General features: G+C 44.2%; 1 protein-coding gene and 1 long non-coding RNA gene across 4 annotated transcripts in view; one reads left to right on the top strand and one right to left on the bottom strand.

Annotated features, from left to right (window-relative positions):
• The window catches only part of rab11fip3 (RAB11 family interacting protein 3 (class II)), a 29,878-nt gene extending 3,914 nt beyond the window's left edge, over window positions 1–25,964 (bottom strand). Inside the window, exons 1-13 of one of the 3 annotated variants that reach the window (XM_015007056.2) lie at window positions 23,690–25,964; window positions 16,646–16,739; window positions 12,623–12,693; window positions 9,632–9,804; window positions 6,241–6,441; window positions 4,131–4,268; window positions 3,093–3,128; window positions 2,928–3,021; window positions 1,695–1,939; window positions 1,195–1,276; window positions 978–1,115; window positions 737–892; window positions 167–307 (exon numbers count right to left, since the gene is read on the bottom strand). In XM_015007056.2, the coding sequence (XP_014862542.2) occupies window positions 167–307; window positions 737–892; window positions 978–1,115; window positions 1,195–1,276; window positions 1,695–1,939; window positions 2,928–3,021; window positions 3,093–3,128; window positions 4,131–4,268; window positions 6,241–6,441; window positions 9,632–9,804; window positions 12,623–12,693; window positions 16,646–16,739; window positions 23,690–24,787 (2,667 nt within the window). In that variant the 5' untranslated portion in view covers window positions 24,788–25,964. The remainder of the gene's footprint in view (window positions 1–166; window positions 308–736; window positions 893–977; window positions 1,116–1,194; window positions 1,277–1,694; window positions 1,940–2,927; window positions 3,022–3,092; window positions 3,129–4,130; window positions 4,269–6,240; window positions 6,442–9,631; window positions 9,805–12,622; window positions 12,694–16,645; window positions 16,740–23,689) is intronic. The other 2 variants (XM_015007059.2, XM_088016367.1) reach the window with 2 other exon arrangements.
• LOC148153556 (uncharacterized) lies at window positions 12,661–13,931 on the top strand. Its single transcript, XR_015766330.1, has 2 exons — window positions 12,661–12,798; window positions 13,406–13,931. It is a non-coding gene; the product is annotated as an uncharacterized LOC148153556 (long non-coding RNA).
• Window positions 25,965–26,042: the final 78 nt, after the last annotated feature.

Here is a 26,042-nt window from a genome sequence, read left to right as displayed (position 1 = left end):
TCTCAACATGTCACCGTTTCCTTCTAAGCAGTTTCCTCCATCTTTGTTTTTAAACATCAAACTTCTACTGTAAACGGCGAACCGAGTCGTCACTCTGTTCGTTTTTACCGACTCGTTTTGATTCGGTTAGCGACCCGTTTCTAATTCAGGTTTGTTTTAAACTCACTTCGGCCCGAGACACGGAGCTGATCTCAGCGGCCAGGGAATCGGAGAAGGAGGCAGACATCAGGTTCTTGGCTCCCTGGATGCTCAGGTTGATGATCTGTCCGTTCAACTCGTCGTTCTGCTCTTTCAGAGTTCGGTTGTCCTGGAAACAAACCATCAGATTTTAAAACCTGTTAACACCAACTGAAATTGGGCCTCTGTCTCTTTAAATCTCCTGCTCTTTCTGAAGCTCCGCCTCCAGGAAGTCTTCCCAACATGCCTCCTCTATTAACCCTTTAACGTTTTTACCAACGTTGCTCTGAGCAGCAGCTCCTATAATGAGCTCAGCAGCTGTTTGCTAATTGCTGCTGGCTAGTCTGAAGGAGCTGATGTGGGAGGAGCTGCGCCTGGAAGGTGGGGCTAAGGCCAACCAGGCATTTTAACAGCAGAATGGTTGCCATGGAGATTAAAGGATTTCTCCAGGCTCGTTTTTAACGAGGGAAAAACATAAAAACACGATGGAACGATTAAAGTTAATTTTCCATGTTGCTGTCCCTTTAAGACGCTGCAGCAGAGCGGGACATTTGTTCACCTGTTTGAGTCTTTTGATCTCCTGCTCCAGCTCAGCCTCCCGGGTCCGGGTCTGGTACTCCTGCAGCCCGGCGCCGGGGGTTCGGCCCCGCTTGGCCTCGGCCTCCAGCTTGTAGAGCTGAAGATGCTCCAGCTGCTTCCGCAGATCTTCGATCAGCTGAGGGGAACCAGAGAAACGTTAGAATCTGCCTAGCAACAGCTGAGTCCTGCTGCAGAAGGCCCCGCCCTCCGGCCCCGCCCACCTCCTGGGTGCTCTCCTTCTCCTTCTGGTTCTGATGGCGCTCGTGACTCAGCTTGTCGGCCATCTTCCTGCGGGACTCCGTCTCCTCGTTCAGCCGGTCGGACTGAGTTTCCACCTCGTCTTGGAGCTTCCGCTTCTCCTGGAAACCAGAAAGAAAGGATGAGCAACTGGAAACGAAATCAGACAACAGAACGAGAAATGAGATGAAACCGTTCCACCTCCTCTAGTCGCTCGATGTTTGCTCTGAGGCAGGGAACGCAGGACCGCAGCTCGCTGTTCTCGTCGTCCAGCTGCTGCAGCCTGAGCGACAAACACTCGGAGTCATTCACCAACGTTTCTGCTTCACAAAACTCAGACTATTAATTTGGCTTTAAAATATGAAGACAGAAGTAAAAAATTACATTTTCTTAAGTCTTGAAAATAAAACATTTATTTTGTTTATGCTCCAAATAAGTTTTATGAAAATTTATTTGAAACTAAAAAACCGTTAAAAACTTCTCAGATTAAAGTTCTTTACTGCTTTTTCAAATATTTTCTTTTTCAAATCTTAATTCCTACTTTCCATTTTCTTTCCAGTTTCCAATGTTTAGTTTTTTTTTTCCACAGTTGTCCTAAATAATCTTAAACTGAGTTTATGGCCCTGATTTCTCTCCATACTCCAGATTATAATCCCGGCTCAGCAGCAGGTCTGACGCCAGGCCGTGACCCGTCTCCTCACCGGGCCTGGGCGTTCTCCAGCTCCAGCCCCTTCTCGCGCTCCAGCTTGCACAGCGCCTCCTTGTGGCGGCGGTTCTCCTGCTGCAGCTGCTCGTCGGCCTGCAGCTCCTGCTCCTTCAGCTGCTCCTCCAGCGCGTTGGCCCGGTGCACCAGCTGCAGGTTCTCCTGCCGCAGCCGGGCGTGCTGCTCGCCCGACGCCTCCGACTCCTTCTCCAGCTCCGCCACGCGCCGCTCCAGGAGCAGCACCTGGGAAAGGTCAGAGGTCAGGACCAGAGACTGGGCGCTGGATGTAAACTAGAGATATGAAACCTTCAGTTTATGATGATTCTATTCCAACTTTTAATTCAAAAACTACTTTTTCTGTTCAATCGGTCCAGAAATTCAGCTTAAATTACGTGGAAAAAACTGTAAAAAAATAGAATATTTATTCACAGGGGAAGCATCATGGAAAATAAACTTTTTTGACTTCCTGTCAGGTTTTAAGGTTTTTTCCTCATCAAGAACAAACCTAAAGAGTCGCCTTGATTCTTTCATGCATGTTTGAGAAATCCTTTAATCTCCATGGGAACCATTCAGCTACAAAACGCCTGGGTGGACCTAGCCCCGCCTTCCAGGCGCAGCTCCTCCTCAGAGGGGCAGCATTGCATGGCGGCCATTTTACAGCACCATCGGGTACCTGCGTTACCGTCAGCTGTTATAAAAATGTCATTTATATCCAATATAAAGAAATTTTGCTTCCTGATTTATCACCTTGAAATTGGGCCCGTTTAAGAAGCTCTGCCTCCTGGAGGCCAACATGGCTCCTCTATTAACCCTTTAACGTTTCTACCAGTGTCGCTCTGAGCAACAGTGACGCTGCTGCTCAGCAGCTGGTTGCTAATTGCTGCTGGCTAGTCTGGAGGAGCTGAGAGGGGAGGAGCTGCGCCTGGGAGGCGGGGCTAGGTCCACCCAGGTGTTTTAACGGCTGAACGGTTGCCATGGAGATTAAATGATGCATGATAGAATCAAAGCACTCCAGGTTTATTTTGGATGAAGGAAAAACATTCATAGAAATTTTTTTAAAAAGTCTGATTTTACTGAATAATTTTTTTTAATTATTCAAATTGTACGCGTGACCACGATATGCAGTAAAGTTACACAACTTAATCGCATTTTAAAATCTTTCAGTATTTTGAATTGATTCGCAGTCCCGGTGCCAGGAATTGATCGATTATCGAATGTTTTTTATCGTCACCTTGTCTGTGATGTCGTTGTCGGCGAGCTCCAGGATGTCCCGCGTCAGGTCGCTCATGGTGTCCAGAGTCATGGAGCTGTTCTGCAGCAGATGCCTGTGGGAACCAGGAGAGTCAGAGCGGCGCTCGCCGATGGCTGCTAACCCGACAGCGAGCGCTTCACTCACCTCGCCACCTTCTTGCTGGACAGCCGCTTCCCGGCGCTGCAGGGAGACAGGAAACACGGTGAGGGGAGAAACTGTCACCAAAATAAAGCTCAGCGACTCACAGCAAACAAACCGCCGCAGGTTTACGAGGCTAAAGGCTCTGATGGAGGAGCAGATTCACATGACAGAAACATAAAATACAAGTTTTAGATTCATCATCAGGACTGATGACGAATCAATAAAACTGAAAGCCTGATTGGTCTGTTGATTCATGTTACCAAGGGTTCCTTCACAGTTTTAATGTCCAGATTCTTTAAGTTTCCCAACTTAAACGTTCTGGTTCAAGTTGGATGAAACTGAAGAACCAGCAGGAAACATGGCAGGTTAAATCAGAAACAACAAAAAGGAAACCAGGAAGGAAACAAATATTCAGGCATAATTTTTCTTCGTTTGTCCACCTGTATTTTCAGATTTTGCTCTTAATTTTTCATGCTTCATTCCACATTTTTCTCCAGGTGGTTTAAAAACCTGGAGTCTAAATTGATCCCGAATCAGCAAATCTGCTCCAAAACCAGCCGGTTCTGTCCAGCCTTTACAGTCATGAAGGAAACGAACAAAACAAACTTTACTTCAAATAAATCAGACATACGGCAACGGTTGACGGTCATCTTTCATCAAAGTAAACTTTGTTTTTACCTCATGAAACTAAAGCCACAAAAAGAAGCTGGGATGGAAACAAAACGGGATCAGAACTTTATAAACGTGAGGATGTTCAGCACAGCACACCGAGTTTCTACCAGTTAGCATGCAGACATGAGGGGACATGCAACCTAATCAGCACCGCAGACATGAACAGCAGCAGCAGCAGCAGCAACAGCTCCTGCAGCAGCAGCAGCTCCTGCAGCAGCAACAGCTCCTGCAGCAGCAGCAGCTCCTGCAGCAGCAGCAGCTCCTGCAGCAGCAGCAGCTCCTGCAGCAGCAGCAGCTCCTGCAGCAGCAGCTGCAGCAACAGCAGCTCCTGCAGCAGCAGCTGCAGCAACAGCAGCTGCAGTGTGTTACCTAGTCATCTCTAGGAAATTGAGGCGTGTGGACAGATCCTCCAGGCGACTGATCTGCCTGTGACACTGGCTACAGAAAAAGTCCAGCGCCTCCTCCCTGAGGAAGCTCTGGAAACAGTCAGGGAGGCAGGCGGGGGCGCTGGAGAGGCAGGAGAGAAGAAAAGAGGAGGAAGAGGAGGAGCAGGTGAGTGGCAGACAGGAGGAGGTGAAGATGCGTTCAGGTGCGACAGGAAGTCCCGTAAAGCAGAGCTTTAAAGAGTTAAAGTGATGTGAGGCTGTGGTTCAGTTCTGGACAAAACAAGAGAAAAACAGTGGATTCAGCTAAGGAAGGTGTTCAAAGTGAGGCGCAGGGGCCATTTGTGGTCCTAGGTGGGCAGTAATGAGGACTGCACAACAGCTGCAGTATGTAACTTTGTAACTTTAATAAAAAGAGAAGAATAATCCTTTTTATCCTTCTGGTGGTCCTTACAGATTGTGACAAATGAATAACCCATTAAACTGTAAAGTGTCTGCGTTTTTTTAAAGACTAATGCTGAACTAAACTAAGTACTGCAGTACTTTAACTAGACAAAAAATACTTTTACTGCAGTCCATATTTTTGTCATTATTTTGACTCTAGTGTTGAGTCACTGCTGTGAAGAAACGCTTTGCTAAGCGGCATCTAAGAGGTAGGAGTGTGTGTGTGTGTGTGTGGACACATGCACAGCAGTGAGGGTGACTGTCTCCAAACACAGTGACTCATTCACACTGAGTGGGTGAAGTTTTATCTCACCAACCGAAGCTGGACATTTAGTATCAAACTCACTAAATTCACTTCATAAAGAAACAAACTGATTCAGCTGGTGATCATTTTAAATTTATCCTGGTTTAAAATGCTGGAACATTCTGCAGATTTTTTTATTTAAGCTCATTTTATATAATATTAGAAAGAAAAATGAAAAAACAAGGTTTGTCCATTTTCAGCAAATTTAAGCGCTTTAATGATTAGTTTTCAAACTAAACTAACTATAAACTAATAACTTAACGTTTTGTTAGTACTCAAGAACAATTAACTAAGTTTTATGTTTTGAAAAGTCAAAAACAAATTTTAATAATGTTTAATGTGTTAATCTAACCTTCACTTTCATTACAGACCAATAATTTATTGAGCCGATGGGAATAATAAATATTCCTCACATTGAAATAATCCAGTCAAATGGAGTTAAAGTAAAACACCTTCCTGCTATTTAAATGTTCGGTATCACTTTATTTGAAGGGGGGTGAATAAGACTGTCATGACACTGTCATAAACATGTCATAACACCCGTCATAAACATGTCATAACACCCGTCATAAACATGAATAAGCCTTCATGAATATTTATGACTGTTGTCATAAAGCGTCATTCGGTAAATTATGACACTTTAATACAAAGTTGACATTATTCAAAATGCCTTTATGACAACTTGACATTAACCAGGAAATCATCACTGTTTAAACTTTACCTTTAATAACAAAGTTACCTCATTTATAAAGTGCAATCAGTAAAACTTTTATAACAAATTTATATCCGTAATGATTTCTAAAATCCTAAAAGTCTGAAACCCAGACTTTTAGGACCAGAGTTCAATTCTTTGGTCTGATTACGCGTTCACCGAACCGGAGCTGGGACTGGACCCGGACACGGACCAGGAGTCGGGTCGGGGCGGACCGGACCAGACATGGAACCATAGCCGGGTCGGGGCGGGGCGGACCCGGAGCCGGGGCGGACCGGACAGCTGAACGCGTCGTTAGCGTGTTTTAGCTTTCAGTGGGTCTCTATTGGTGCTGGAGAAACAAACTGTGCTGAATATTTTCCGGACCCGGTCAGAACCATCTGTCCCACATTAAACCTCTTGAAGTAGCTCCTTTGAGCTCGATGGACTAGTCCAAGTAACTCTCCATCCATCAGAGGACGAGTCAGGTGGGAGTAAAACGCATTCGATACATTTTTCCTGTGAAGGTTAAATCAAGCAGCTGCGAACGCGGCGACAGTGTTTCACCTCTTATCAGAGAGCATGATGGGAAACATTGTTTCTGCAGCGTCTCGTTTAGAAATGGCACCGAGGCGTTACCATGGCGACCGCTCCTACCTGGGGGAAATGACGGCGGAGCCGTTGATCTGCTCGGGCGGCGGGGCGAGCGCGTTGTCGCCCTGCCCCATGGAGCCGTCCAGGCTGGTCTCCAGCAGCAGGTCCGACGTGTTGCTCTCCCCAAAGTCCTCGAAGTGCTCCTCCTCTCCGCTGATGACCGTCACCAGGGAGTGGCTGTGGAGCTCCGAGTTCAGGGAGAACCTGCAGGGGGCGCCGACACATCGGGTTACTGAGATGTGTGCAACACCAGAACCACACAAAGTTAACTTCAGGTCCAAATCGAGAGGAAGGAGGAAACCTATAAAAGATGGTTAGCCGGATGCTAACAGCAGCTCAGATTTAAAGGAACAGAGGATTCAAAGCAGCACTTGGACACTGTTGAGTAAAAAAGTTGTGCAATTCTTTACTTCGGTATGTTTTTACTGGAGGAGCCAATCAGAAAGCATGCAGGCTGAACAAAGCTGGTGTATAAACACGAGGTCTCACTTCAACGTTGGTTTGGTTAAAACATGTTTCTTCTTCCTTCACCAACTTTTCTCAGCGAGTCGAGCATCCAGAAAGTTCACTGAACTCCAAGAGCAGTGACCCTGAATATCACAGCGTTTTACATCCATTTCCCCCAATGATGAAGTAAAATAAGTTACTGCCATCTTCTGGCTGCACATGCAGAGAAAAGTTTCTTTACTGAACACAAATTTACAGACTGAGTTTAAAAACAAAAACTTCACATTTATAAAAGGCTTTTTGTTGCCTGGATTTTGTGTCTGTAATGCGACAAAATGAGGCTGAAGGGTGAAAACACTTCCTGCCTCCGTTTAAAGAGAAGAACAAACCGGTGCAGCGCCCAGAACCCGGCCAGGTTTCAGAGTAAAACCAGACGACTAATCTTTCCCCAGGAACCGCAGCAATCTGGTCAAGTTCAACGGCTGCTCGTTAAGCTAATCTGCTAATTCACATTAATCCCAAGGGCTCCTCCTGTACTCTTGGTAAATCTCAACCTCTGTGGCAGCAGGAGGCCATCTGATGTTCAAACGGGAGAAACAGTCGACTTCATGGAAACACGAGTGTTTTCCTCAGGATGAGGACGTTAAGTCAGCAGGAAGAAAAAGACGGATTTGAGTCGCAACGCTCTAAAAACTACGAGTTACCGACTTACGTTTTACCCGTTTCCGTGCAAGCGGGCCCCACGGCGAGGTCCCCCACGCTGAGGGCCGGCGAGGAGCGCGATCGCATCTTTGAACGCCCGGCGCTGCCCTGGCGAGAAAGCCTGGGGGCGACGGGGGTCAAAACTCCTGACAACCAGAGAGGAATCCTGAAGTTTACGGTTCAACGCCACGCGAAGCAAAACGGCGACCGCACCAGACGCCACATGAAGGACGCCGCTCCGATTGGCTTAATCAGATTCCAGGCTGAGAGACAGACGGTACCGCTGACCGAGCCGAGGTCCGAGCGTGTGTGTGTGTGTGTGTGTGTGTGTGCAGGCAGGAGGAACTAATCCTGTTAGATTGTTAATCCTGAGCCGAGTGAACAGAGTCGTACTCGTCGGTTCATCTGACCAAACAAACACGACTGAACTACGAGTTTCATTTCATCAGTTCAATGTTTCAGAGTCGGGTAGGAACTAGTAACTTTAGTTACTCACCTGTACTTTTCCTTTACCTGAGGAATTTTATTAAGTATCTCTACTTGTACTTGAATAAAATTTCTGGATTTTCTACCCAATGAATCAAAGAAAAGAGGCGAACATTTATATCAGCTGGTGTTCAACACCTCCAGCTGGTTGCCATGGGAGATTCAAACATGCATGAAAGAATCAAAGCAAAACTTTTTAAAGAGACGGAGGCCCGATTTCAGGGCATTAAATCTGGACGTTATTTTAGTCATATTTTATATCTGTAGCATTTGAAGGCAACACAGTAACTTGATTGTGCCATAAATTGGCAGCATGTGGCTGGAAAGCAGCAGCGACCCTCTGAGGAGGAGCTGCGTCTCGAAGGCGGGGCTAGGGCCACTCGGGCGTTTTGTACAGCCACGGAGGTTCAGGTAAGCGTCAAAGCAACACCCCAGGTGTTTCTGATGAGGGAATAACCTGATGGAAAACTCACACGGTAAATTTTGCATAATGGCTCCCTTTAATACCAAATTCGTTGCTCATCCCTTCAGCAGCTTTCTGGACCTTTACGTCCATTCTGACATACGAGTATAAATGCCTCAATGTTGGTTCTGCTCTGAAACAAAGAGCAGAACCCCGCTGATGTCTGTAAGGTGACAGGATGTGGAAAATGTCCCGATAAAACTACAAACAGCTGCTGGTGCAACAGGAACTCAGACGGTCCAACACGCCCGGCGTTCGGCAAACAGGCTGCAGGAACGAGCTGCTGAAGGCCAGAGCCACACGGTTCATCTGCCAGCCTCCAGTCAGCAGGTAACGCCTCAGTCAGCGGGAGAGGAATGAAGGGATCAGATTAGCTTTTGCCAGAGTAAGAGAAAAAACGGGAAGAAAAACGCTGAATCAACACTTCCTGGAATTCAAGGCTCACACGTGGAACGGGAAGTCCGAAGGCGTCCCTGTCAAGAAGCCGGACAGACGGTTCCCCAGTCAGCAGATCCCGAGGCTACGCTGCACTTCCTGCTGCTGCTGGACAAAACAACCCGCTCAACGAAACAATGTAAAAATACTCATCACTTCTGGATGCCAAGCAAAGCAGCGGTCAGATCCGAGTTCAGGAAAAACCAAAATATTAAAAAAAAGAAGAACTGTGGGGCTCCAAGGCCATGAGACGGTTAGTCAGATCGTTAGTGATCGAGTCCATTCGATTGATAAAATTTCATCAATAAATTAAAATTAATGACATTCAATCATTTATCAAATGTCAAAAATTTAAAAATTACATTTTTGAACTTCTTGGGTTTCCGTAGTTCAGAGCGACGTCAGTACGCCGAGGGCGGCCATCTTGTTTGACCTGTGTGTTTTACAGCTTCTCTACAGCAGAATATTAAACCGATATTGGCGTCATTCTGCCATTACGACTATATTCTGTAATAAAAATCGCCGTCCGGCCCCAACGCTGCAGGAGGGATGATTACAGTTACAAACGATTATGGAAAATATTTCCTGTCATTTGTAATAAATAAATAAATAAATAAATAAAATTTTAGAAAAAAAAAAAGCAAAAATGTATAATCAATTGATTAAAAAGGTTTTTTGTAGGAAATGAGTCAGATTTTAATGTTTAACCTGCTCTCCAAACCTGAATCACACAAAGGACTTTAGGTCATTAAGTCAAGATGGCGGCCGGCAGCCTGGGTTTGACCCGAAGCCAGAGGTCATGTGATGCTGTGTGAAAGGTCAGAGCCGGGTCAGATCACAGAAAACGGCGCGTTTACAGACCTGCTTCCCCCGTCGTCGGGGTCGTGCAGCGTGGCTTCGATGCCGCTGTCCGTCTCCACGTCCTCGTGCATCTCGGGGGGAACCAGCGCCCCCGTGTCCTCGTCTGTGAACGTCTCGCACTCGCTGTAGGTGCTCTCTGAGCCCAGGTACGCGCTGTCCGTCACCTCGTTCTGCTGCAGAAAACACATCGCCACGTTTAGAGCTGAAGCCCGGCGCGGTTTGAAACCCAACAGAGAAACTAAGGAAATAAAGATTTACACTTTTTTAAAATTAAAGAATCCTTCCAACCCTGCATCCGATCTTTAAATCGGCTCAAAAGTGACGAGCGATTCATCTACAGACAAAGAAATAAAGTTTTTAATTAGGATGCATTTTATACAAGGCTGAAACGATTAATCGATAATTTAAATAAACTAATTTACTAATCGATTGTCACCAAAGGGTACAGCTCATATTCAGAGCAGTGCATAGACTAAAAAAAACATTTTGCATTTAAAATAAAGAAAAACCCTGTAAGGTTAAAATAAGCATCATATTACACACCTTTCGGTATCCAATTAGTAACTTAAAAAGAAAAACAGATCAGTCCTGCACCGTTTTGATAAGTCAAGCAGAAACGACGGAGTTTAAATATCTTCAGCTGCAGATGAATCCTTTGCAACAAACGATAAAGAATTCGCTAAAGAAACGCCGTCAATGACTTCTAGAATTTCTAAATTGAAAAAGGAACCGAGTTTATGTGCATCTTTTAAATTCATAGGATTGTATAAAAAGGCTTATGTGGGGAAAAAAAATTAAAAATCTGAAAAATGTGCATATTTTCTTAATTGATTAATCGATAACTGAAGTAATCTTTAGTTTGCAGCCCTGCATTTATTCAACAATCTGTATTTAATCAGCCAGACAACAGAGAACTAGGACAAGTAAAAACATTTCTCCCCACTTCTGCAGTTAAAACTCTCCTTCCTTTAATAAACGTAAATAAAATAAACTTAATTTTCACTTGGATTGTGAAGAAAAGCAAACGAGAGAGTGGATCCAGACAAGTTAAGCTCATAATCTCACCAACCATCAGCAAAGCTTAACACCTCGAAGCAACAGGTTCAAACAACAACATTAAGGCGACACCTTAACTACCGCCAGCTAAACCACAACATACCAGCTTACTGGAGGCACTGGGAGCAGTGGGGCTCAGAGGGACGACCGCCATGTCCAGAACCATCCTGTCCACCCGGTTTGACCCACAGAGTCGTCATGAAACGCCTTCAGTAACTCCTGCGCCTCCCGCCGTCAGCGTGGCACAGGGAGGATGTCAGAGAAGACGGATAACCCGGCGACGCTCGGCTCAGCGCGGCCGACTGGGCCGAGGGGTGGAGACTGGAGCCGAGTCCGAAGAGCAGCTCGTCTGCCCTGCTGCCACTTCCTAACCCTCCGGCTCTAGAAATCATTAAGCCGCGATCCAGGACTAAAACAACGCTGCTTACGGTCCAAACAACAGGCCAGCTGTCAGGACCTGACGAGGCGTTCCTGCTACCAACACCCTCAGCTCGCCGTGTTTTCACAGCAAACAGCAGAACAGGTCAGCCATTGAGAGAGACGCCTTTCAGGCCAAATTAAAAAAACCAACAGGAAAAAAGCGAGGCGGCGGCGGACGCAGGTCAGGGCCAAACTTCTTCCAAACTCAGGCGACAGGTTTCAGCGAGCGCAGCAGCCGGAGCGTTTCCCCAGAAAAAAAACTTCCCTCTGCGTTTCATTCCCAACATTTCCCAGCTGTAATAATCTGAACTGAAGAGTCTGCATCCATTTTTATTTTAGTTGTTTGGGCTCTTTGTCATTTCTTATTTTCGGCCTGTCACAATAAGCAATACATCAATTAAATCAAACTCAATTTCCATTTGCAACTTTTATCGTTTTTCTCTTTCTGCCAAAAACCAGATGATAAAAGTTTCACTCTGGTCTCAATTAGCCTTTTTTTTCACAATTCATTTTATTTGTTGTTTCCGTTTCATTTACTTTGGATACATGTTAAATGTTCACAAGGATTTTAAGTTAATTGATCTTTGAACTTAAATCTTTGAGAATGTTTTGCTTTATGATGCCAATATTACCATTAAAACAATATCATTTATCGCGATAACTTCTCAGACAATTCATCGTCCAGGAGAAGTTGTTACCATGACGGTCCTACTTACTTTGTAATATCTGTAATATTGTAATTTTAGTGTAATGTTTGATGTGTGGACCTCCTGAAGAAAATGAACTTTTAATGGTAAAAGGACTGAAATGATTAAGCAGACTTATTCAACTGCAACTCAAAATGATCCCAGACGAGTCAGGAACATTTTGCAGAAGAGTTGTAGTTCAAGCCACGGCCAGCAGGGGGCACCGACACTGCAGCTCAGTAAAAAGGCCCAGAGCAGCAGAAACTGTCGGTCCTGCAGAGGCCAGCAGCAACGCAGGTTAAATATACAAAGTCCTGAACCCAAACGGAGGCAGGAATTCCAGAAATGTCGACCACAACTGGAAACACACTCACACAACTTCACACACACTCGCACAACTTCACACACAGCTGCGCATTCCAGCCGGTCAATTTTCAGTCAAGGGAAACCCAACGCCTCGAGGCCCAGAAGCCAAACCCGCCAGGATGGTGGTGGGCCTGCGCAGCCGTCGGCACGGCAACGACGGCCGAGCACAGAGGGAGTTCAGGCTGTGGGTCCCTTCAAACAGGAAGTGGAAGGGGCCAACTAGTCCAAACAGGAAGTGGAAGGGGCCAACTAGTCCAAACAGGAAGTGGAAGGGGCCAACTAGTCCAAACAGGAAGTGGAAGGGACCAACTAGTCCAAACAGGAAGTGGAAGGGGCCAACTAGTCCAAACAGGAAGTGGAAGGGACCAACTAGTCCAAACAGGAAGTGGAAGGGACCAACTAGTCCAAACAGGAAGTGGAAGGGACCAACTAGTCCAAACAGGAAGTGGAAGGGACATCTCACCTCGTCGTACTCTTCTGGGCAGCCGCCGGCGCCGTCCCCTGGGTTGTAGCTGTAGAGCTGCGGTTCTGGACCTGCCAACAGAGCAGGGAGGTGGGTTGGTGTGCGCAGCAGCAACAGAAACAAACAGAAACAGAAGCCGAGCAAACATGGAGGAGCGGCTGTTGATGTGCAAACAGGTAACATGAGGACAGGAGTCCTCTGTTTACACTGCAGAAACATTAACATGTTCTTCATCCCTTCATCAAGTTGACCTGAATTAGAGTTCAGCTAAACAGAAAAACAAGATGGCAGCCTGACATCACTGAACCATGACAGCAAAAAAAAAAAAAAGGAAAAAAAGGTTGAAAATCCAGATTTTCTAAAAGTGTAATCTTTATCAACAGAAAGCTTTAATACTCGATCAAACCGATTTATCGCTCAGCAACCAACACAACCAGTAACAAAAAGCTGAAATGGGAAGATTTCACACAGCCACAAGGTTGCATGAAATCAAGAGATATTCATGGGCTAGACTGGCCTAGTCAAAGTCTAAATCAGATTTTTACCAATAATATGTGGAAAGACTTGAGTTTTAATGTTCACAGATTTTTGATTGTGAAAATCTGAAAGAGAAACTCAGAAAAGGCTGCAACTGTTTAAGAAACTGCACTCCACACTTTTGAGATTTTAATTTATAACTTTGCACAACTTTCTGCTGCTTCATCAAGTTAAAGACAATAAAAACACAAAGGTTTGTGTTTGCAACGTGACAAAGAAGTTGAATTGGTGTGAATGTTTTTACAGCGCTCTGCAGCCCCAGATGTCCTGGTTGGGCAGGTTCACAGTCAGCAGCGCGACGCGACGGTAAACATGACCTCCATCTGAGGCGAACCAGAGGCCAGCTGTGAGATCAGCAGAAACCCGCAGCAGCAGCCGAACCCGAGCCGCGTCCCATCAGCCACTGCGGCCAACGGCCCCTTACTGGGAGGAAGCAACATGAACTGGTTCCAGTGGCAGCAACCAGGCACACCTGCAGGACCTGGTCTGATGTCAAAGTGAGGATATTTAACGTTGCTCCAGACATTCCAGTCTCGGCGGGGAGCGAAGCATTTCCACGGCCCGGGGCAACACTTTCATCGAACAGCCTCCTTCATTTCACTGCTGCAGAAATCTAACAGTTTCCTAACATTTTCAAACTTTCCCAGCAGCAGATTTGACTTCTTCAGTTCATTTTTAATCACCAGTTCCAATATAATAGTTTTTTTACTGTTAGTATTTTACATCCTGCAGCTGGAACAAATAAACTAAAAATGGTTCAATTTCACAATAATGTGTCCCTTGTGGGTGGCCAATAAATAGGTTAGATACGTTACCGCTTTATAAATCATTAATAACCGTTTATTATGCATTAGTTAAGAACGAAGATGAGAATCAGTTTCTTACCAAATAATTTACATATTTTATCTAGAGTTATTCTACCTTGGAAACATATGAAGCATTTGTAAACGTAATTTTTTAAATCATTTTCACCCTTAATGCATAGCAAGTAATTAATGATTTATAAACAGTGTAATAGTTAATAGCTGTTATCAATTCATCTATAGTCGATAACGGGAGCCTTATTGTAAAGTGGAATCATAAAAATGAATCTGAAACCTCAGACTGAATCATTATTGGAAAAAACGAGTGTCTTCAGTCAGAGGCTTCTTCAAATGTGCTGGAATGCAGACTGCTACAGGAGAGGTTTCCTGCCCTCAGCTGTCACGAGGCATTAATTACAACATTTAATTACTTTTTGGGATCAATAAAGTATTTTTAAATATGTAACATTTTACGTTTTGAAATGAACCCGACTAAGAACAAAACCACAATTTAAACAAAATCACTAGGAATGTTTAACATGAAATATAAGCCAACCTTTATTTCGACTGCACAGATCAATAAGTCATTCAGCCGTTAGGAATAATAAATATTCCTTAATAAAATGTTTCTTTTTTTTAGCAAAGTGATTCTAACTTCCCAAAAACAAGAAAAGTTTAATTTGATTTATCAGACTGAGAAAAAAAATGTTTCAACTGTAAATAACATTTCACAAATTTAGGATTTCAGTTAAACATTCGATTACATTTTATTACAAAACTGCAGTTTTCTGCATAAAGTTCACTGAGAAGACATTGAAGTGTTTTCATGGCTGTGAGGTCTGATTAAAGCTCTGCAGCGGTGGGAGCCACGTCAGGCTGGATCTGCAGGTTTTGGCTCCTTTTTCCCTTCATCCTGGACACAATGGGAGTAAAACGATCCGGGGGATCAGATGAGGTTTGATCCAGATAAAAATTAAACAGGTTTTTGTTAATCGGCCGTGTGGGAATCCTGAACCGAAACTCAACTCTAGTTTCACATTTTACAGGCCAAACCACTAATTTGACGTTGGACGTATTTTATGAGAATCTGTCATTAAATGGCCGTAAAGCCCAGCCGTGATTTTACAGCAGCAGCAGATGAACGGGTCAGAACCAGAAACCGGGCCGCGCAGGGAAAGCGGAGAGGAGGAGGGTGAATAATTGAAGCGAACAGGACGCCCTGTCCAAGCGCTCTGAAAGCCGGCCAATGAGACCACGTGTCTCCAGACATCCTGACTTATTCATGCCGTCAGTAACCAGAGACGCTCAACCCAGAAACAATCCTACAAATCAATGAGGGGTGGAGCTGAGAGAGGCAGCGTCATGCTGTGGGCCGGACGTCCATGTTCAACACAGCTCTGATTTGTTCAGTCTTATGGCTTTTGGTTCTGGATGCTGTGAAGCTGGAAGGATTTTTTTAGTCTTTCTCCATTGGACAGTTGTTATGAAACGTAACCATGGCAACAAGGTAACGTTTTTGGACCTGGGAGAAGCTCATCAGCATCTTAAATACCTGAAAACGAGGCTTCAGGGATGCAGAGAGGAGGAGGAAACTCAAAGCTTCTCTCCATCATCATAATGAAGGAGGATCTGATCCCCATTGGAGATCAGAATTATAACGTTTGTTATGTTTCCAGCTGCTGCTGTTCTTTCACTGCACCGAGTCAAACAAACCCAACTTTGACTCAGTGAAACACCAAGAACCACTAAAGGAAACACTGAGCAGCTTCCTTCTTCACAAAATGTGAACAAAAATGGAGGCGTCAGATTTTAGCGGTTTGTCTTTGGTAAAAAACCACCAAACATTTCTCCTGCTAATGCCAGGTTTGTTTGGCGGCATTTACCCAGAATGCCCTGCGCTGTAGTCCACTTCCTGCTTTTGGAGCGGTCTTTGGTCTGTTTGTGCATCCAAACTGAACCAGAGTTCACTTCAACCAAACCCAGACCGGAGTTTGTAGGACCAGAGTTCGATTTCATGTTCATCCGTCCCGACCGAACCGGACTTCCTAGACAAACGGATTGGAGCTGGATTAGAGCGACCAAACGGAGCTGGTGTGAACGCTCCCTTAAAGAGGAGCGGCAAGAGCAAATGACAAGGATTAGCAGAGCTCGCCTTCGTGGTAGTGCTGAGACCGACTTACAGTAACAGCCTTCAGCCAGAGGCTTCTGCAGATTCAACAGCCACCGACTTTATTTTGTTTACTGAACGTTTTGTACTCCATATAAAACTCTCAGGCCTTTATCAAGTTAACTGGATTAATATTTTGGGACTTTTATGAACATAAACAACACAAAGACGTTGGAGTAGGGGATAAGATCCTCGTTTATTATGATGGATGGAAGAAATAGTTTGAACTCTTGTTAGCTTCGGGGTCAAAGTTCAGGTAGTATTCGAGTTTCTGAGATGCAACTCAGCTGCTTCTAGATGGAAAAAAAAAAAAAAAAGCGTGTTGCCATAGTTACACATCACACCAGCTGTCTGCCAGTAAAGCTGCACAGCATCCAGAACCAGAGGGAATAATTATCCAAACAGGCAACGACTCCATGAATTATAGATGAAAACCATCTGAGGAAGAGTTTATACATCCTAGACTTAATCTGGAACAACAAATTAAACCTGAGGAAACGAGACGCATCGACTCACCTCCATTACTGATCGCAGAGATTCCTCTGTGGAAATCTTCAAAACTGATGACGCCGAGACCGCTGGGGTCCAAAAACTTGGTCAGGTCCTTCACCTGAACGAGAGGAAAAAATAAAGATTCATTTTACTTTCAGCAAGGCAGCAGAAGAAACTCGACCATGATGTAATAAATGATGCAAGGGAAGGTTTTCCTGTCGGATCCAGTGAATGAATAACCGGCATTGTGACTTCAGTGAGAAACATTTATGATATAAAGAGTTCACTCCACATTATTTCACTGAGTCAGCAGCGTAATGTGATTACAGGGCAGAAAATGGCCAATAAAACGCTGCTGCCCTTCGAAAATAAATATCTGCATTTGCAGATTTCAAGTGTTTAACTGTCCTGAATTGGGTGCAACAGTGGCTTCATAAAAGCTTTTTACGCACTACAAAGAGCAAAGTCTTTAAACTGAGAAAAACAGGCTGAAATTCAAAATGTTTGCAGAAAACCAGAGGTTAGGAGAAAGTTCCTGGAAGAAAAGCTGCTCGGTTTCACTCTCAGCATGGAGCTGTGCAGCGCAGGAGCTGCAGGAACGGGTTACATAAGCGCACCTACATGCTGCATCGCTCCGCCGGTTGCCTGGCAACCAGTCGCTCTGTACATGGAGCTGGAAATAAATCCCAACAGGAGCCAGCGGGGACCTGCTATCTGCCTTAAACAGACTCATGAACACAAGAACCAAATCTCTGGGTCAGGATCCCGACCAAACTGGGTCCAAAATATCCGACTTGAACTTCATCCCTTCCTCTCCTTTGCTCCCGATATCGGTTACAAATAAAAACAAGCTGATCGCCTTAGCAACGCTGAGCTGTGACTCAAGAGGCCAGAAAATCCCAACAAAGTAACTCTGACAAGCCGGAGAGATTACGGTGTGGGTCCGATGTTTCGGCAGGAAAACCCAAGAACCTTTCAACAAGTTTTCAAACTTTTCCAAAACCACACTTTGGAAATAAACAACAAAAAAAAAAAACAAAGACAGTGCCGACAGCCATCTTGGTAGGTATCCGTAACCGACCAATCATGGCAGTTGCTATGGCAACAGCTAAGAAGCAGCTCTCGCCTCGGTTCTCTCCAACTTAAGCAATAAAATTAAGTTATAGCCATTAAGCCTGAAGTTTATTTTCCATATACTTTATTTTTGTTGGTTGATCTTCGCTTTGTTCTGCGCTTGCCTACCAAGATGGCGGATCTGGGCTGGAACCACATCCAGTTCAGACCAGTTAAACGTATAAAGACGATAAATCACAGAACCATTAATAAATTTTACAATGAAACAATTCAAGCAAATCATGTTGAGGTGAATTACCTTCCTGCTCAAATTAAATAAACACATTATACAAAGAAAGTTATAAAAATAAACATTATTGCAAAGTTTTCTGGCATTTAGAAAAAAATAATTTCGGTAATTTTAACTGATCTAAAACATGTTTAGTCTGATTTAACTCCAGACGAGAGTAAAAACTGTATTTTACAGTTTATATGTTATTTCTACTGTAAAGTTTTCCACATTTAGGCTTTTAATCAAACGTTGGATTCATTTCACAGCAAAACTCTGCAGTCTGAATATCAAGCACTTTCAAGGACTTTATACAGAAACCAAGCACTTCCCAAACCTGGATGTTTCTTGAATTCAGTGAAATTCAAGAATGTAAGGATTTTGTCAAGTAAGCGACAGGAAGTGACCCGGTGTTTGGTTCTGTAAACATCGTGCTCCTTCCTGCAGGAAACCCTCACTGAGGTTTTGTCTGGGCTGAACCCGACGATGGAAACGCTCGCCTGAGGTCACTGGGAACGCGCTTAGCGTCTAGCTTTCAGTTTCTCGCCACACGGCGATGAGTCATGATGTTCCGATCCAGAAACGCCTCGGCTGCGAGAACACGGCAAGCTCCTGACTTCATTTAATAATCTGTTATATTTAGCAGCAAACGGCTCAACAACCGTTTTCCTTTCACAACCACAGGATGCTAAACAGAGCAGGCATGAAGCCGGCCTCCATCAGAGTTATTAAGAGACGCAGCAGCGGCTGCAGCAGCGGCTGCAGCAGGTCCCAGCAGAGCAGAGTTTAATCTACATCTGGGCTGAAACTAAAGGTCAGCAGAACCACAGATAAACTGGGTCAAATATTTATAACTGAAATCCTTTTTCTCCATCTAGCTTCCTTTAAACCAATTTTGTCATTTGATTAATTCGACTCATTTTATTCTCCATTTAAAAGTACAATAAAACTATTTGCCCAAAACAGAGAAAATAATTGCAAAATTGAAAGATTTCATCATCATAAATGCACAACAAAAGAAAACTCCACAAATATTGTCAATAGTTTTATGTGATGCCAACTCCCACCTGCAGGCGGCAGTATTTCCTTTGTGGAAATTCACAAAAAATGCATAATTGAGTTTATTGCAAATTTTCCTACAAAAATGATCAAAAACGTCAGATGTAAGTGATGCTAATTCCACTAGCATTCCTTACTGATGAAACGTCAACAGGTCACATGGATTTAAGACATTCCGTGAACGATCACTGAAAGCTGAACGGCTAAAGCAGCACTTTGCACCAATCTGATGGTTAAATAACCTAAATTACAGGTTAAAAGCTATAAATATATTTGTAGTTGAGCTCAGATCTTTTTTTATTCAGTTTAGTTGCAAAACTTGTTTTTGAACTGAAAATGTTTCTTATTTTGTCAATAAATTACAGAGTCTGCAAATAAACTGGATTAAAAATGTAATCCAGTCCCACCACTGGTTATTTTTGGTTCATGTTGCACCGTGAGAACCGCATGGCAGCTCGTTCCTGAATTACACGTTCGATTCCGCTGAACTCGGATGCAGCAGCGGGTTCTGCTGGGGAGAGGAGCAGCACAGCATCGTGGTTTTTCTGTTTCCTCTATTTGTGTGTGATGGGTGGCGGGGCGCGCCCGAGCGCCGCGGCTCAGACCGCCGCTGTGCGTGACCTCACCCAGACGAGCAACCTGAGGCGACGGGCTTCCACCGCGGGGATTTCTGACCCGCTCCGACAAGACGGAGAAAACCACCAGCAGGTCGGAACAAAAGCAGCAGCGACAACCTTAAACTTTTCCAGGGGAGGAATTTAAAAACAAACAACGACGGCGGTTTGAGACGGCGGGACATTCCCCTGTGGATTAGCGGTGGAAGAGTCAAAGGGAGACACGGCCGCAGCTTTTGTGAGGAACTGGGGTCAAACCCTGGGAGAGACCCGAGGATAGAAAGGTTTCTTCAGCAGAAAAACTCACTAATAAGATGAGAGCTGCAGGATTTTCCCCCCTGGAGGCAAAGCTTTCATCAGCAGGTCATCACGCACAATGATGAGGTCACAAAAAAAACTGTTTTCTCTAAACTGCATTTTACTTCACATTCAGAGCAGAAAATACTGAACATCCTGAGATAGCAGTAAAAAAAAGTTCAAACTGAAGCACAAGTTTTACTGCTGGAGGCCAAAGATGGTCAAATCTGCTGGACGGTAAATTGTCCCAGAAATGATAAAGTTGTGATCGAGACCATTTTAAAGTGATATAATGTCATAATAACATGATACATAAAAAGCCTTTAAATTCTAATGAAGAGCCAACACTGGAACTGGAAGACAAACAAAAACAACATTATAAAGAAATAACTTTAAAAAACACACCAAACTGGAGACTAACCCAGTTTTTGGTAGAAAGAGCAAAAAGAAAAAACTTATGAAATAAAAATGATGCCATTAATTGGTTTATTTCAACAGGCCCAATCATGCGTCTTTGGGAAAAGCCCAACATGTTGCACCATGAGGATCTAATCCAGACCAAATAACAGTAACGTGTGTGAGCATAAATATATCTGCCATCTTTGTAACATCCTGAGGCTCATTTGCATGTTTGGCCTAAAAGGACGAATTTATGCAAATACCAGATGAATGTTTCCCTGCAGCCTGGCGGCTTCCTGGGAAATTTGCAAAGATAGCCAAATCCAAACCCGTTTCCAGCTTATAACAGAACAATCCAACTCCTGGGCAGGAAGACGGGCGTCATCATCGTCGTCATCTTTAATTTTAACCTGAACAGGGAAACCTGACAGTCACGTCTCGGTCTGGATGGTTTTTCACTCGTTTCTGGTCCTGTGATTTTCCAGACCGCGTGCTGAAATGGTTCTGTTAGCGCCGCTGTCCAAACCATCACTTTGTGGATTGGACTCGCTCAGGCGTGCATGATATTCAAAACGGTTATCACCAGATTACTGCTGTGCAAGGACAGACGAGGGCAGAGCCCCGTCAGACATGGAGGCCGTGTCAACACGTATCCCAGCTGATAGGAGGGGAGCGAAGCGTTTGCTTCCCGCAGCAAAAAGATGCAATCACTGCGCGTGCAAAGTGCCAGCCTGGTCGGATCAGCGCCGACACGCTGATGTGACCTGCAGCAGAGCAAGACTACAGATTTTCAAGTCTGTCTACACTTTAAATGGGAAAATAAATAAAAAATTAAATGTGAAGCAAAATCCGTCACATGTGGAAATAAGAACCGACTTAAATTGGTAGAAATGTTCAGGGACTTGATTATTTTGAAAAATAACTTAGTTACTGAGTAACTGAAGATGGCAGGCATCATGTTTGTCAAAGATGTAATATTTACCACAGATTAATGCTTTTGGTGTCAAATCATATATAATTGGACTTGTATAAATCATATTTACCGATAATGTTTAGATCTTTCAAGATGGCCACTGTGGTCATCATGGAAAGTGAATTTCTGAACTAAAATCACAAATTATACGAATCCGTTTGGCGTCAATCATAGCTACATATTCTGAACCAAAGAAATTATTTTCTTGATCCTGCGTTTCCTTTTTCTGGCAGACATTTTTCAAAATGGCCACCACAATTTTAATGGAGAATACATGTTGTGCTAAAATAGGCAGTAGCTAATGTTAGCTCCATTAACCACCAACTCATAAGGGAAGAATCTTAGTTATGCTAAAGCTAAACCACTGAAAACTAAATTAGCAGAAGGTAACCATAAACAGCTAAACAATTACAAGCTAATCTGCTAAATACATAAAATGACAAAAGCTAATGCTAAAATCCTAAACATATTATCAGAAGCCAACACTAAACATGTAAATATATTTGCAGAAAGTAACGCTACAGAAATATTAGAAGTTAATACCAAACCGCTGAGCTTGTTTGATGTACTTCAGTGCTTGATTTCTGTAAAGAGCTACAAATAAAATGTAAATATAAAAAGGCTAAAGCTAATGCTAACCATTAAGACGACTGTGCCTCAGTCTGTCACATGATCTCCTCCAGTTGAGGCCTGATGTGGGACTGAAACAGCAGAGTCCTCAGTTTCAGTACATATCTTTTTAAAATTGTATAAATAAAACAGTCGAAAACACCTGGTGTAACATCAAGTTCATGCAAGTCATGAAAATGAGACATTTTAAGGGTGTAAAAGGCCGTTGGAAAATGGCCGTCATACTGACATTCAAGTGGATAAGGGGAAATACGGAAAAATCAGCCCTTCAAAATAAAGGTATCTAAATCGGTCAACAGGTTTTCAGCTGGTGGACAGTCTGACTCATGAGAAAACATTTCAGTCCTAATCCTTCACATTTCTAACCGGGGAGCCAGACGTGTGCCCAGCGGGGGCCACAGCAGGGGCTTCGACCGAGAGAAGAGGGATTCAAAAGATTTAGCAGCGCGACCAAACTGGGTCCAACATCAACAAGGTGAGGCCTGTTCAAAACGGACCAGAGTCTGAAGCACCAGCTGCAGCTCAGCCAGTGATGCCAGGTTAACAACACACTCTTCAGTAAGGACACCGTTACTGAGCGTTTGATTTTAATCTCTTTCAGCCATGGAAGATGCTGTTAGCAACCGTTAGCTGAGCTCAACACAGACTGTCGATGCCAAACATCATCATAAAGATGCTAAAGGAGGGCTGGACAATACTCAATAATAGACATGCAATCAATATCAGTAGATATCAATAACCACACAGCATTCTGGGAGATGCAGGCAGAGGAAAAGCTTTAGCTGCTCAACCTCTCACAGCTAGCTAGCTAGGCTGGTGGAATCAACTTGCTGTCTTTGGTTGCCTAGCAACAACCTGCTGGTAACGAGCAACTGCTTAAAAATAAAAAACACGGAGTAAAAACTGGATAAAAACAGGAAATGCCAATATATAATATATATATATATATATATATATATATATATATATATATATATATATATATATATATATATATATATATATACACAAACTAAATAATTGATAGTCATATGTTATTCAGCCCTATGCTAATGTTAGTTTCACATGTCAACTACGTAACTGATTTACAATGTCTGCCATCACACAGCAGCCCATGCTAATATAACCAACCACTCTAAAAAAAGCTGAAAAAATATTTTAAATGCTGTCCTAATAGTATATTATAGGACAGCAAAAAACTTTTCCCAAAGCTTTTTGGTAAACGCTTCATCATATATTTAAAGTTTAACACTTGCTATAAATCGAGAAAGCGAGTGAATTTGGGCCTCTTGACTGAAAGCCACATAAACAAGCAGATTGGAAAATTAAACTAAAAATCATTTCCTTCAGTTCGGCCGATTCTTGCATGTGAAATCGATCTCATCCACAAAAAGGTCAGAAAATCAGCCACTGTCCAGGTTTAGACAAATACCCAAATGTTCAAAACAACTTTCAGTTACTACTCTGAATGCTGCTTTTCCCCAGCAAAAGGCCTGAGTCTGTATACGTCAGTTAATAATCACTTACTAAATTAGTCGATTAATCATGATGAATCCAATTAATCGCTTCAGAAGTGTACATTTGATTGAGCAACAGCCTAAAACCCAGACAGGAACTGGTGAAGTTTTTAAGTTAAACAGCCTTCCTGCAGTCGGACTCTCAGAGAATCAATAATAAATGGATCTGTGGATCATTTTACTCGGCGCTTCGCTCCGATCGGAGGCGGCTCCTGGACAGAGAAACGGCCATCTCACCTGATCTGCCCCGTACGCCGCCGCAAACTCCAAAAACTCCTCGACGCGGACGAACCCATCTCCGTCTTGGTCCAAGGCGTCGAACACCGCTTTCAGAGAAGACGCGTCGTCTTGTCTGGCGTTTGCCGCCGGAGGAGGAGGAAGGTTTAAATCAAAAGACGCCACCTGATGCTGCCTCTCCTCTGAACCACCATCATCATCATCGTCATGAACCTCCTCAGCAGTCAAACACAGATCCAGAGCCATTTCCTCCTGGTTTGATCGCGTTTTAGCAGCGAAACTGCTTCGGTCTTCCATCAAATCCACAGAGTCTTCATCGTTTTCACTCCTCTCCTCTGAAGGAACATGGCCAATTACAGCAGACTGAGCCTCATTTTTTGGTACAACAGAAGCAGGACAGTCAAAATCCAACAAAAGCGGCGAATGGCAGCTCTCAGCAGAGCTGCTGGTTAAAGGCAGATCAGTCACTTGATCAGGGAATAAACCTTTGTCTCCGGTTTCAGGTGACAAAGTCTGAGAGGGAGGGAGCGCTGACGGCTCCTCTGCAGCAATCTGAGCAGTTAACTGGGTAGGCGAGTCCTGGGTGACCCCAGAGAGGTCAACCAGCAGAAACGGCTCTCCAGAGTTCCTCCTGGAGATGTTAAAAGGAGAGCCGAGGCTTATTAGGTCGCCCTGATCAGCAACGGCGTTGGATTCCTCATGGGAATCAGCTTTTAAAGTCAACTCCTTCCCCATCACATCAGTCAGAGTTGGAGAGAAGAGCCACGACAAAGTGCTGTCGCTGATTTCCTCAAAACTTTCAGTTAAAGTCAATCCTTGCAGATAGGCGCTGGCTTGTTTTCCTTCCAGCTGCAGATCCTCACAGGAAAAAGCAGAGACTGTGATGAGGTCCTCCAGGGCTACCGGCTTTTCCACACTTTTCTGAGGCGTTGCATTGTCATAGTCACCTTTCCTGAAGTCCAAACCAGTCTGACCATTACTGCTGGGACTCAGAACATCTCCGCTGTCTGGATCCACTGGTTGAAATCCCAGCGGAAATGGCTGCTCTGGCTCCCACTGAGCATGCCCCAAAGGGCCAGAAACCACTGTAGGCTCCATCTACACAACCTCTATGTTAGGAAGCAGCTTCTCAAATTCACTGCCATGTTTTTAATGGTTGAAACTTTTAATTTCCAGTGAATAAAAGTCAAAATATCAGTTCCGTTTAATTAAAACAAAAAACAAACCCACACTTCTAAACCGTTACCTTAACACATAAGACATGTTTTCACTCACAGCCTGGTTTTCTGTCATGGTTGCTGAGCCAGAAAACATCCAACATCAGCACCGCTTCCTTCCCTCACGGCCTGCGAGCCGAAACCAGCACCAACGGCTGGACCTCAAACGGTAATTAGCGCTACTCAAAGCCGAAACGAGCTCCAGCTGTTGGGGCTGTTAAGCCCCGGATCCGCCGTGTTTATGCCGGACAACTGGCTCTAACTCCTCCTTCGAGCATCTACCTTCTCCGCGGCCATTGGTCGAGGCGGCTGCTAGCCGACTAGCTACACAAATTAGCCCACTAGCCTGCTAACAGGTTAACATTTTAGCCCTGATTAACGAAAATGGTCAGTATTTCGTTTTTGGAGTTATAATCCAACGCTATGTCTTCATTTCCTTTCGTTTCCTTCTTTTAAACCTCCCCTCCCCGCTCTGTCCACCTGTGTCAGCCGAGACAGGCCAGGAGAAGAGAGGAGTGACGAGTCCAAACCGTTATTTCCTCCTCGGATCCGGCGTCGTTCACCGGATCAGCGCCTCTCCTTCTCCAGAAAAATAAAACTAAGGTGTTCAAATGAGATCAGGTAGATCCATGATGCGAGGTTCTGTCCACCGACGTTGATCACAGACAGAGAAAGCTCTCGCATCAGCATCAGCAGTGTCCCATCCTCCTCCTCCGCCTCCTCCAGCCGCATTCACTCAGCGATGACGTCAGACGCACGCGTAGAAAATACCCCGCAGTGTGAGGCTCCATAGCAGCTTTCCACCGGAAGTTGTTTACAAAACATAACACCGATGTACAATGGAAACCGCATATTTACATTCAGTGTTTATAAAAAAAATCATATAACATTTCCCGCTCACTGGAAGACTTTAAACCGCATTAAACCGTTTGTTCTGTTTTAGGTCGGCTAGGGCAGGGGTGATACCAAGTGGGGACCCAAGGGGGCCATGACACCCTCTCCAAATATGAGCGCCCCCTAAGAATCATGTTTAGATCATAGAAAGGCATACGGACGCATCTTCTTCCAAAACTAAAATAAAATAAATCTTTTAAAATAAAACCAATTAAATTCACTGTAATACAGATGGCTACAAG

The sequence above is a fragment of the Poecilia mexicana genome, unplaced genomic scaffold (genome assembly GCF_051168715.1).
Source record: "Poecilia mexicana isolate PSO_F unplaced genomic scaffold, ASM5116871v1 scaffold_19, whole genome shotgun sequence".
Lineage (NCBI taxonomy): Eukaryota > Metazoa > Chordata > Actinopteri > Cyprinodontiformes > Poeciliidae > Poecilia > Poecilia mexicana.
The sequence above is the reverse complement of the archived record's forward strand: the minus strand, read 5'-3'. Positions and strand labels throughout refer to the sequence as shown.